Source organism: Oryctolagus cuniculus, chromosome 11, assembly GCF_964237555.1.
Source record: "Oryctolagus cuniculus chromosome 11, mOryCun1.1, whole genome shotgun sequence".
NCBI lineage: Eukaryota > Metazoa > Chordata > Mammalia > Lagomorpha > Leporidae > Oryctolagus > Oryctolagus cuniculus.
Genome location: NC_091442.1, coordinates 66,861,690 through 66,874,879, shown reverse-complemented (window position 1 = coordinate 66,874,879; position 13,190 = coordinate 66,861,690). Strand labels below are relative to the sequence as shown.

Here is a 13,190-nt window from a genome sequence, read left to right as displayed (position 1 = left end):
ATTGCCTTCCCTCCCCCCTTAATTGTTTTCCACTGAATGGTAATTTTCTTTTTAGAGATTTATTTAAAGCTGGAGTTACAGAGAAGAAGAGGCAGAGAGAGAAATCTTATCCACTGATTCACTCCCCAAATGGTCACAACGGCCGGAGCCATGCCGATCCAATCCGAAGCCAAGAGCTTCTTCCGGGTCTCCCATGTGGGTGCAGGGGCCCAGGGACTTGGGTCATCTTCCACTGCTTTCCCAGGCCACAGCAGAGAGCTGGCTGGGAAGTGCAGCAGCCAGATCTTGAACAGGCACTGCAGGCAGCAGCTTTACCCCGTAAGCCACAGTGCCAGCCCCAGATGGTAATTTCTGACAGCTGTGGAGTTACACTAATTGATTCAGAGCTAGGATATTTATCCCAGCCATTAAGAAAGCTGATCCCTATGAAGATGCTATTTTGCCTCTCATAGCTATACATTTGGTTGTAGTTTCAAATTAGAAGTATCCATAATAGTAGTTTTGTGCTTTTTCATTTTAATCTTTCTGTTGGGCCCCTTCTGACTATGATCTAAGTTTTCCCAACAGTTTCGAAGACTTATTTCCTTTGAGCAAATCATAGCTTTTCCACTCCAAAGCTGTTAACTTTGTTCATTTACATTTTGTGTTTGATTTCTTCATCTGTAAAAGGGGGTGGAAACCGTGTCCTAGAATTATGATAGACCGAATGTGGGGAAGTGCTAAATGCCTGGCAGAGACCAGGTGCTCAGTAAACTGCAGTTCCCACATATTCTCACCTGCCCTCGCGTGCCATGATGTATTGTCCTGCTGACCTGTGACCAAATGACTTCCACGCCTGTGCTGTCCACTGTGGTAGCCACCAGCCACAAAGGCTATTGAGCACTGGAAATGTGGGGAGTTGAAACTGAGGTGTGCTATATTAGAAAATGCCAGATTGCAAAGATTTGATTTAAAAAAAAAAAGCAATGATGTTATCAGTTGTAACAGAAATATTTTTGATAAATGAGTTTGACATGTTCTTACTTCTAGTGACATACATGGCCTTCTTTATATTTCTGTTGGACTATACTGATTTAGGCCCTGTAAAGGCATTGAACACAGAAGGAAAATATTCCAATAAAATAGGCAAGGTATAAATGTAGAACAGTGTCTACCTTGTAGAATGTTTATTTTTTTTTTTTTTTTTTTTTTTTTTTTTTTTTTTTTTTTTTTTTGACAGGCAGAGTGGACAGTGAGAGAGAGAGACAGAGAGAAAGGTCTTCCTTTGCCGTTGGTTCACCCTCCAATGGCCGCCGCGGCCGGCGCGCTGCGGCCGGCGCACCGCGCTGATCCGATGGCAGGAGCCAGGAGCCAGGTGCTTATCCTGGTCTCCCATGGGGTGCAGGGCCCAAGCACCTGGGCCATCCTCCACTGCACTCCCTGGCCACAGCAGAGGGCTGGCCTGGAAGAGGGGCAACCGGGACAGAATCCGGCGCCCCGACCGGGACTAGAACCCGGTGTGCCGGCGCCGCTAGGCGGAGGATTAGCCTAGTGAGCCGCGGCGCCGGCCTGTTTATTTTTTTTTTGACAGAGTGGACAGTGAGAGAGAGAGACAGAGAAAGGTCTTCCTTTTGCCGTTGGTTCACCCTCCAATGGCCACCATGGCCAGCACGCTGTGGTCGGCGCACCGCGCTGATCTGATGGCAGGAGCCTGGTGCTTATCCTGGTCTCCCATGGGGTGCAGGGCCCAAGCACTTGGGCCATCCTCCACTGCACTCCCTGGCCACAGCAGAGAGCTGGCCTGGAAGAGGGGCAACCGGGACAGAATCCGGCGCCCCGACTGGGACTAGAACCCGATGTGCCGGCGCCGCAAGGTGGAGGATTAGCCTAGTGAGCCACGGCGCCGGTAGAATGTTTTAAAAAAAAAGAAAGGCATTGTTAGAGTAGTTGTAGATTTTAAAGTGTATTGTAGACATTTTTAGCAATGTTATCACATTGAAAAACTTTATAAAGAGCTATTAATCCCCATGGGTGGCAAACATTCAACCTTTGAGGCTAAAAAAATTTTTAAGGATTCTGAAGGCAGATTTAGTGAACTGATGCGAATAATCAAGTTTGAAGACACTGTCCACAAATCATCAGCCTAGCATTTTTCTCATTTACAAGACTCAGGACAATTCCAAAGGAGTTGTTTTTTTTTTTGTTTTTGTTTTTGTTTGTTTTTTGACAGGCAGAGTGGACAGTGACAGAGAGAGACAGAGAGAAAGGTCTTCCTTTGCCGTTGGTTCACCCTCCAATGGCCGCCGCGGCCAGCGTGCTGCGGCCGGCGCACTGCGCTGATCCGATGGCAGGAGCCAGGTGCTTTTCCTGGTCTCCCATGGGGTGCAGGGCCCAAGCACCTGGGCCATCCTCCACTGCACTCCCTGGCCACAGCAGAGAGCTGGCCTGGAAGAGGGGCAACCGGGACAGAATCCGGCGCCCTGACCAGGACTAGAACCCGGTGTGCCGGGGCCGCAAGGTGGAGGATTAGCCTAGTGAGCCACGGCGCCGGCCCAAAGGAGTTTTTTTTAAATGTCTTGGTCAGGGGCAGGCATTATGGCACAGTGAGGAAAGCTGCTGCTTGGGATGCTCACAGCCGGTATGGGGTGCCTGGAGTCAAGCCCCACCCTCCTTTGATCCAGCTTCCTGCTGATGCTTCTGAGAGGCAGCAGATCATGGCTGGAGTACATGGGTGGTGCCACCCACATGGGAAACCCAGATGGAGTTCCTAACTCCTGGCTTTGGACTGGCTCAGCTTTGGCTGTTGCAAGCATTTGGGGAGTAGATGGAAGCAGATGGAATATTGATCTCTCTGGTCCTCCCTGTCCTTGTGTCACTCAGTCCTTCAGATAAATAAATCTTTTTTAAAAATGCTTCTTAACAGTTTGGGTTAAATGTGTGACTTCCGAGGGGAATTATTTATTTATAAGTCTTTATTATTTTTTAAGTTATCATATTTAAATATATGAAACAGTGAGACCCAAATAAGTATGGGCTGTACAAGAGGAAATAGAGCTATTTGTCTTTTGGATTGGTAGGGGAGGAGAGCTTTATTTTGTATAGATCAGAAAGGAAATGGGACCAGTTATGTTCCAGACTGATTTTGTTTTTTCCCCTCTCATTCTCATAGATGCTTGTTGCCAACATTGACTTGGGTCCTACTATTTTGGACATTGCTGGCTACAGCCTGAATAAGACCCAGATGGACGGGATGTCCTTACTGCCCATTTTGGTGAGTACAAAGCCCTCTGTGAGGCCTGAGCCCAAACTCTGAAGCAAATTCCAAGTTAAAGACTTAAGTAAATCTTAAAATTAGAGAACAGGTTTTTTCTCTGATCTTGTGGTAGGAAGTAGTTTTCTTGAAGACTGATTGGACCTCATATAAACTTTAGAATTCTGTATCCTCCCTTGTCTCCTCTGTACCCAGAACATCCACCATAAATACAGGTGACAAATTGGGACAATGATTGTGAAAAGAGGCATTAGTTTAGTTCCTGGTATGAGTTTTTAGAACACAAAAATTAATCTCAGTAAAGTCAAGAAGAGTTACTAATTAACTCAGAAGAATTAGAAATGGCCAGATATAAAAAGATTATTTCAGTGCTGATCAAAGAAATGCCCAACTAAAGTAGGCCCTTATCAGTTGTGAACTGGCAGAGATTAAAAAGATTATACCCAGAAATTGCAGGAATGTGGGGAATTGAAACTCCTCATACACTGCTCACAGAAGTGTGCACAGTGTGACCGATGAAGTGGCCTGCTTACAAGACTTGTCAATTCAGAATGTGCACGTCTAGCAATTCCACCTGAGAATTGTGTTAAGAAAATAAATTCACTCAAGAAATATTTGGGTACCTGCTATTTGTCTGATACCACATAGAGCTATGTATAAAAATGTACAGGTAATATTAATAGAAGGAAATTGAAAATGTAAATGGTCAGTAGGGCATTGGTTAAATATGGTACAGCTAAACAATAGAATGTTAAGCTAACACTGAATGATATCTGTCCAAGGGCATTAACTTGGAAAGGTGTCTGCCACATACCATAGGGAGAAGTACAATTCACAGTAGCATCTCTTCCCCATTAAAAATGTATGTGAATACATTTAAGCATAGAAAAGTTGAGAAGAGTCGGTGTGAATGTTGTAAGTTATGAAACACAAGAACTACCCAAGAACCTTCCTTCCCATTGCAAACTACAAATATTAACATTGCTAGTGCATCTACCCGTGTGCTTCTCCCCACCTCATCCTGTGCCTGCACCTGCAGGTGATCACTTTCATGGATCAGATGGTCATGATTCTCGTGTTAGTTTGAGTAGCTATCCCTAACAACATTTCCTAGGTTTTTTTGTTTGTTTGTTGTTTGTTGTTGGTTTTTTTTTTTTGTTTTTTTTGTTTTTTTTGTTTTTTTTTTTTTTTTTTAAGATTTTATTTGAGAGGTAAAGTTACAGACAGTGAGAGGGCAAGATAGAAAAGTCTTCCATTTGCTGGTTCACTCCCCAAATGGCCACAATGGCTGAAGCTGTGCCGATCAGGAGCCAGGAGCTTCCTCCAGGTCTCCCACACAGGTGCGGAGACCTAAGCCCTTGGGCCATCTTCCACTGCTTTCCTAGGCCATAGCAGAGAGCTGGATTGGAAGAGGAGCAGCTGGGACTCACACCAGAGCCCGTATGGGATGCCAGTGCTGCAGGCGGAGGATTAACCTGCACCACAGTGTCGGCCACAACATACCTAGTTGTTATCTTGTCTTGAGCTCTATAAATAATAGTCTACTGAACGTAATCTAGAATTTTGTGCAGTTGAGGCTTATTTCCAAGACTGACCTGTGTACTTCACAGCTGCCTAATATTCCATCATATAAATGCATCACAACTTATTCATTTGTTTTCCTATCAGTTAGCAGGCACTTGGGATGTTGTAGTCTTCTTTCTTTTTTTTATTTTTTTTGTTTTTTGTTTTTTTGTGTGTGTGTGTGAAACAGTGCTACCATAGAATTCTTGTAGTATCTCCGGGTAAGTAGCTGTGCACACAGCCAGCTTATAGGAATTTGGCACATTCGTTGTAGAAATATTACTGTGTTACTTTACAGAATGATCATACCAGTTGACATTCCCACCAGCAATGTATGGGAATTCCCATTGCTCTAATATGAATCTATCCAATAACTTAATTTTTGCTAACCTAGGGGTAACAGTTGTATTTGGTTTTACTGTTAATTTGTCTAGTAATGAGATGAGTCAAATTTTTTTAATAAAATGGCTTCATTCAGATGTCATACAATTCACTAATTTAAATCTACAATTCAGTAGTTTCTGGGATATTCACAAAGTTGTTCGTCACCATCATTAACTTTAGAGTATTTTCATCACTCCAAGAAACCCCTTACACATTATCATTCACTCCTCCATTTCTCCCTCTTCCTGCACCAGGCAGCCACCAATCTACTTTATTTCTCTCTAGATCTGTCTATTGTGGACATTTTATGTAAATGGAATCATACAGTATGTGCCCCCCTACGACTGGCTTATTTCATCATACTGGTTTTCTTTTTTTTTTCTTTTTGTTTAATTTTTTGACAGGCAGAGTGGACAGTGAGAGAGAGACAGAGAGAAAGGTCTTCCTTTTTGCCGTTGGTTCACCCTCCAGTGGCTGCAGCGGCCAAGCGGCCAGCGCGCTGTGGCCGGCGCACCGCGCTGATCCGATGGCAGGAGCCAGGTACTTATCCTGGTCTCCCATGGGGTGCAGGGCCCAAGCACTTGGCTCTTAAGGTTAAGTCTTTGATCTATCTAGAATTTTCTTATAATTCAGGAATCCAATTTCACTTTTCTCTATAAATACCAATTGTCTTTTCTGGATCATAGAAAAGATGATCATTTCTGGATCATCCCTGCACCTGTATCATTTTGTCTCATAAAGCTGTTTAATAATTCTTCATGTGGGCACGCTTTGCTAACCTTTATTGTTTGTGTAGGATCCCAGACACCTCTATTTACTGTAAACTTTAGAGTCGCTTTTCAGATTACCTGAAAAATGTTAGGCTTTTGTTATTACTGTGTTTTATCTATATATCAGCTGGGGCAATTTAGCATCTGAATTTTCTTTGTATGCATCTTACACTATATATCTTACTGTGTATATTTTTTTAATTAGAAAAAAAATTCAAATAGGAATGAAAATCACTACACTACTTAGTCTGGAAGTGCCACTTGGGACCTGCTCTTTCCCTTGTTTATGTTTAGGGAATTTTCCTAATGCAATACTGATGAATTAGGGCAGTTAAGTAACTTTGTGTGCCTATGTAAATGAACTAAAAGAAAATGGTGTTCATTCCTCTGTGGGCCAGCCACACAGCCTGTGCTTAGCAGCTGTTGTACTGAACAGCGTACACAAGGTTTCTGTACAAGCTCTGTGGACTAGCTAGCAGTTGGACAACTACAACCTGTGCACCAAATCCCACCCACCACCAGTTTCTGCAGGGTTCTCTTGGAACACACAGCCAGAGATGGGTAGACCTCATGGACACTGTAAAGCCATAGAGCCTGAGTCCTTACCGTCTGCCCTTTCTTGGAAAAAAGTTTAACGGCCTCTCCAGACCGTGAGCCTCAGTGAGTCACACAGGAAAAGGCCGGGTACTATATCCCCCAGAGAGATTTAATCGCCATGGGATGTGAACTGACCTTGGGGAGTTTTTGAGCTCCCCTAATGATTTTAATATGCAGCAAAGTTCAGGAACCACTGATCTATAGACTTCCCACATGCTCTTTTATTTATTTATTTATTTATTTTTTTTATTTATTTATTTTTTTTTTTGACAGGCAGAGTGGACAGTGAGAGAGAGAGACAGAGAGAAAGGTCTTCCTTTGCCGTTGGTTCACCCTCCAATGGCCGCCGCGGCTGGCGCGCTGCGGCCGGCGCACCGCGCTGATCCGATGGCAGGAGCCAGGAGCCAGGTGCTTTTCCTGGTCTCCCATGGGGTGCAGGGCCCAAGCACCTGGGCCATCCTCCACTGCACTCCCTGGCCACAGCAGAGGGCTGGCCTGGAAGAGGGGCAACCGGGACAGAATCCGGCGCCCCGACCGGGACTAGAACCCGGTGTGCCGGCGCCGCTAGGCGGAGGATTAGCCTAGTGAGCCGCGGCGCCGGCCCTGTGCACTTTTTTTTAAGACTTACTTATTTGAAAAAAGAAAAGATCTTCATCTGCTGGTTCACTCCCCAAATGGCTGCAACAGTTACGGCTGGGCCAGGCCTAAGCCAGGATCTTCCATGTCTCCCATGTGGATAGCAAGGACCCAAGGACTTGGGGCATCTTCTGCTTTTACAGGCCCATTAGCAGGGAGCTGGATTGGAAATGGACAATCTGGGACTTTAACTGACACCCATATGGGATGCCGGCACGGTAGGTGGCAGCTTAACTTGCTGTGCCACAGCACCAGCCCAGATTGTGTGCTTTTCAAACAAGTGCCCCACTAGACTTTGAATAAGGCTTTAGAACATCTTAAGAGCAATTTCTAGGGGGCCAGCAGCATGGCACAGGTTAATCCTCCACCAGCATCCCATATGAGCACCAGTTCGAATCCTGGCTGCTCTACTTCTGATCCAGCTCTCTGCTGTGGCCTGGGAAATCAGTAGAAGATGGCCCAAGTCCTTGGGCCCCTGCACCCACGTGGGTGACTCGGAAGAAGCTCCAGGCTCCTGGCTTCGGATCGGCACAGCTCCGGCTGTTGAGGCCATTTGGGGAGTGAAACAGCGGACGGACAGAAGACTTTTCTGTCTCTCCCTCTCACTGTCTGTAACTCTACCTCTCAAATAAAATCTTTAAAAAAAAAAAAAATGTCTAAACTATCTCCCAATTCCCTGTCCCCTCTAGATTCTGCTCTTGGGCTTTTGTATTTATTTGAGACATAGCTCCTATCTACTGGTTGACTCCTGAAATATCCTCAACAGCCTGGGCTAGACCCAGAAGCTGGGAACTCAGTCCAGGTCTGAGTAGTTAGGTGCAGGGGCCCAGTTGCTTGAGCCTTCTTCACTGCCTTCCAAGGTCTGCATTATCAAGAAGCTGGAATCAGGAGTGGAGCCAGGAGTCGAACCCAGACACTTAACTATGGGATGCAGGTGTCTTAACCATTATGCCCAAAGCCCAGTCCTGAAGTACAGCCTTGGTTTTGGAACTTCCCTGCTCAGAAACTTCATTGCCACTGCCTGCCATTCTGTATTGGACAGATGTGCAGAGCCTTTTCCTGTCTGGTTGCCAGCCACCTATCCACTGACTGTGCACCACTTCTTTGTCTGCATGCTGGGTTTCAGACAGGCACACTGCCACGTTTTCTGCTCCATCCTATATTCATATGCTTTTGATCCAAAACTTGCTGTTACTGCTAGATTCGTCCTCCTTTTGCCATTAGTGCATCTGTATTAAATTTTATGGTTTCAAGTGCTGCTGTCCTTCCACAGTGTACAGTGTAGAGTAAATGAGATAATGTATTTCTGACCATAACATGGTGCTTGGAAACTGTTAGTCTTTAGCACAGAGCAGCCCTGCATAATAGTTGTTTCTTGTCCTTGTGTCTGTTAGTTATATAAATTGCTCGGTATGAGCTTAGAACATTCTTATCTAGAACACGTAAACAGTACTGTTCAGTCTGGACTTTGAGCAGTTTATGCTGTGACTTTGATTCTTGCTTAGCTACTGCAGTTTCCATCCCTGACCTGCTTCCCAGGTTGGTCTTGGGAAGAAGCTTTTAAATGTTCAAAGCGTTCCACTGTCACTTGCAGACTCTATAAATACCAAGCGTGATACTCAGTAGCTTTCATATGCATCCATTCTAGTCATTCGCTTGAGTTAGCAAATGAACAGTCTAATTAGTTTTGACTGCAAGTCCCCTCGGGCAGTAGAGTAAAACTTTATTACAGTCTGTCTGCCTCACAGAAACTGCCTGGGCTTTTCTTTCTAGACAGGGGCCAGTAATTTGACCTGGCGCTCTGATGTCCTGGTGGAATATCAAGGAGAAGGCCGCAACGTCACCGACCCAACGTGTCCCTCCCTGAGTCCTGGAGTGTCTGTGAGTAATAGCTTGAACTGGCTTCCACTGTTTTGTCATGGACAACTCGGCAGGGTGCTAAATTAGATTTCTTAAGTATTTGAGTCTTTTTTTTTTTTTAAAGATTTATTTATTTGAAAGTTGGAGTTACAGAGGAGAGGTAGAGAGCGAAAGATCTTCCACTTGCTGGTTCACTCCCCAAATGGCCACAACAGCTGGAGCTGCGCTGATCTGGAGCCAGGAGCTTCTTCTGGGTCTCCCACATGGGTGCAGGGGCCCAAGGACTCAGACCATCTTTTTTTTTTTTCTTTAAACTGGCAGAGTGGACAGTGAGAGAGATAGAAAGGTCTTCCTTTACCATTGGTTCACCCTCCAATGTCCGCCGCATCGCACTGATCCAAAGCCTGGAGCCAGGTGCTTCTCCTGGTCTCCCATGCGGGTGCAGGGCCCAAGCACTTGGGCTATCCTCCACTGCACTCCTGGGCCACAGCGAGAGCTGGACTGGAAGAGGGGCAACCGGGACAGAATCCAGCACCCTGACCGGGACTAGAACCTGGTGTGCCAGCGCTGCAGGCAGAGGATAAGCCTATTGAGCCGCGGCACCGGCCTCAGACCATCCTCTACTGCTTTCCCAGGCCATAGTAGAGAGCTGGATCGGAAGTGGAGCAGCCAGGGCTCAAACTGGCGCCTATATGGGATGCCGGCACTGCAGGCGGCAGCTTTACCCACTACGCCACAGCACCGGGCCCTGAGTCCTTCTTTAGCACTTGACTGTGGGCGGTTAACAGGTGGACAAAAGTAAATCCAGTAATCCTGAAAGTGATGCTGGGGACCTATCATTAGATTGTGTGTTTCAAACCCTTCATTTATGTAATGAGGGCCCATTTGGCCAGTATACCTGCACTTGTCATCCCCATTCCCTTCTGTGTCTTGTCTCTCCAACAGCAATACCTTTTTTGTTAAGAGTTATTTATTTGAAAGGCAGTTACCCGCTTCTCTGTGAAAGGCTTCCTCATTTCTGCCGTTCCACGTCTGGCTTAAGCCAACTTCATTGCCCTTGAGGTGAATGATCTTTGTCTTCATAAATGCCCCTACAGCAATGTTTCCCAGACTGTGTGTGTGAAGATGCCTACAACAACACCTATGCCTGTGTGAGGACCATGTCAGCGCTGTGGAACCTGCAGTACTGCGAGTTTGATGACCAGGAGGTAAAAAGGCCTCAGCCTGCACCTCTCCCATCTGTCTAGTGCTGGTGCTCTGAAGTTGGACTTGGTTGGTCTGAGAGTAATGCCAAGGATGTTCTAGAGGGAAAATGCTGTTCTCATATGTACTTGAACTTAGCTTTCCTTAAGACAGACTTTCCTGAGGCCATGCCTCACTTCCCCTAACTGTGACCTTTCTGAAGGGATTCCCACTGCCACCGCCACCACCCACCCACACTTGTAGTCTTGAGAGACACATGCCGGCTGTGTGACCTTCCCGGGATCCTCCCTGCCCTGTAGTGTGGAGTGAAAGTGAAGCACTTCACCTCCCTGGAGGTGGACGGCATGGGAGCATTTCCTAGAAAGGTCACTGGCAGCTGACTCGCTGGAGAACTCCAGTGCTGCTCAGATCAGTGAGAGACAAAGGCATGGGAGTGCTGTCCTGGGCCAGCATGGCAGTGTGGGTTAGCTGAAGGATCACCATGGGGACTCTAGTTCCTTGTGGCCTCACACTATTGGTCAGCTCGGGCTCACCCGCCCATCGGGCAGCCCTCAGTACCATGCGGGGTGGATGTGTGCTTATGTTCTCGGAAGCAGACTCCCTCGTCATGGAGTCCACAGCTCAGAGGCGATTTGCCCAGCAGGGAAGAGCTTTCCTCAGACTCGGTTCCTGTTCGCTCTTCTCTGTAACACTCACCAGTTGGAGAGCTACTTCGTAAGCGATAGTCTGACACAGCTACTAGAAGCCATTATAAGCAACATTTACCCACAGTAATCCTAGCCTATTGCTTGACTCCATTGTGGAGAACTGCACAAAGATTAGGGAAAGGAATGCTGCCATGTTAGGCTTGTCTAATGTTAGGAACACTCCGTCAGGGTTATACATCCACAACTACTGCCATCTGTAACACCAGGTGCTTTCCTGTACTTCTAAGGCCAACATCAGCCTTCAGCTGTTCTGTCACCTCAGTGCCATTCGCAGGGCCTGCCTTCTGTGCTCCAGCGACAGAGCCAATAGGCTTCCTCCCCTGCCCCTCCTGACTGCCTGGAGGCACAGGGTGCAGAGCATGCGGCCGTGCACCAGCAGCAGCCGCATCCCCGCAACAGATGCTGCGTTGTCTCCAGGGCACAGTGGGCTCTTTGAGGAGCTTGGGACCAGATGGCACTCTCCTGGGCCTTGGGTTTTTATCTGCCACCTTCCCGTGTGAAGTCATGCACATAAGGAGTATTTCTTCAGCTGTAACCCGTCTTCTGTTCTTTCTCCATCCTTTCATTTCCTCTAGGTGTTTGTGGAAGTCTATAACCTGACCGCGGACCCAGACCAGATCACTAACATCGCTAAAAGCATAGACCCCGAGCTTTTGGGGAAGATGAACTACCGGTTAATGATGCTGCAGTCCTGTTCTGGGCCAACCTGTCGCACGCCAGGGGTTTTTGACCCCGGGTAAGTTTTTTTTTCCTTGAGTTACCCAAGTTGTCTCTAGTGGGCATGCTGTTCCTGAAGGCAGAGGGGGAGGGACGTTCATGCTGAGGGCTGAGCTGTGTTTGTCATGTTTTGCTTTAAAGTGGAATGCATGACTTTAACTTTGTAATTCTTGGTGAATTAACCTGTGGAGTGGGGAAAGCGGCTCTTTAAGACTTCCACTGCCAGGGAGTACCTTAGCCAGAGGCACAGCCCTTCCCCTAGTAAGCAGGGCTCTTCTCTTCCCGTGCTGTGATTGACATGGTGCCACTTCTTTAAATAAGTGCTGATACAGGACTGCCCCATGCCCTAGAGCTTCCAAGAACACACAACTTCATTTCACTGCTCAGAAACTCCAATTACAGAAACCTATCAATTTGGTACTAGGTATAAATGCAAATGTTGAAATGTTAACCAAGTATAAATGAGAATTACTTCCTGCTGAGTCAGACTTGTTCCTTCCCATCCTGTACCTCTTCATTTAATTAGAGAAGGAGGGAGTATTCCCATGCACTGAGCCATTCTCCAAATGCTTGTACTGGCTGAAATGCTCCCAGTAGCCACAGCTGGGAGGCAGGAACTCAATCCAGGTCTCCCACATGGGTAGTGGGAATCCAGTTACGTGAACCATGGCCCCTGCATTAGCAGAGGTAGAGAGGAATCCTAGGTACTCTGAAGCTGGATGCTTCAACTGTAGCTTTCACTAGCAACGTTAGCTGTCACTAATACCATGCATTTGAGCCACCTATGGCAAGAAGCATGTCACTTCTCTTCTGCTTGAAGGTTATAAAGTTAAAAATCAAACTTTCATTCGAAAGGATTTCAGTTCTGACACTCTGTAAAAGAGGGAGAAGAATGATGTCTTAAAATTGTAGAAAGTTGTAATTAGCCATCTGCAAGTTAAATCATCTTCAGTCCAAATTAGAGATGTAGGTAAATGAATAGAGAAAACAGACTATATTTAAAAAAAATAGTAAATCAAATAGATAACCAGTTAAACTAAAACTATAACAATATTAAAGACATATCATTTAAACTATACAAGGCTGGCTTTTGGCAGTTATTGGGACTCCACATCCATATGAGTCCCAGCTCCACCTCCAATTCCAGTTGCCTGCTAGTTTGCACCCTGAGAGGCAGCATGTGGTAACTCACATACTTGGGTCCCTGCCACCCATGTGGCATGACTCAGATTCAGTTCTGGGCTCCTGGTTTAGCTGTTGTGGACATATGGGAGTGAACCAGTGGATGTATGAAACCAATAAAGTCAGACATCTATAGCATTACACTTTTTAACCACATTCAAGTACTGAGTTGGGGGACTTGGACCTCTTTATGCTGTGTGGCCAAACAGCCCTTCACCACTCACTGCTAGAAAATGGCCCTGCCACGTTGGCATCTGCCCTAGTTCTTCTGCACATGTGGCACTTAATTGTAGAATTCCCAGAAAACTGAGCTTGGTGTTA

The 13,190-nt window shown here is 46.3% G+C and overlaps 1 protein-coding gene across 1 annotated transcript in view; it reads left to right on the top strand.

Moving 5' to 3' along the window:
- GNS (glucosamine (N-acetyl)-6-sulfatase) overlaps window positions 1-13,190 on the top strand; it is a 48,118-nt gene that overhangs the window by 31,407 nt on the left and 3,521 nt on the right. The window contains exons 10-13 of the mRNA XM_002711312.5: window positions 3,149-3,250; window positions 8,974-9,081; window positions 10,158-10,268; window positions 11,546-11,706. Coding sequence (XP_002711358.2) covers window positions 3,149-3,250; window positions 8,974-9,081; window positions 10,158-10,268; window positions 11,546-11,706 — 482 coding nt within the window. The remainder of the gene's footprint in view (window positions 1-3,148; window positions 3,251-8,973; window positions 9,082-10,157; window positions 10,269-11,545; window positions 11,707-13,190) is intronic.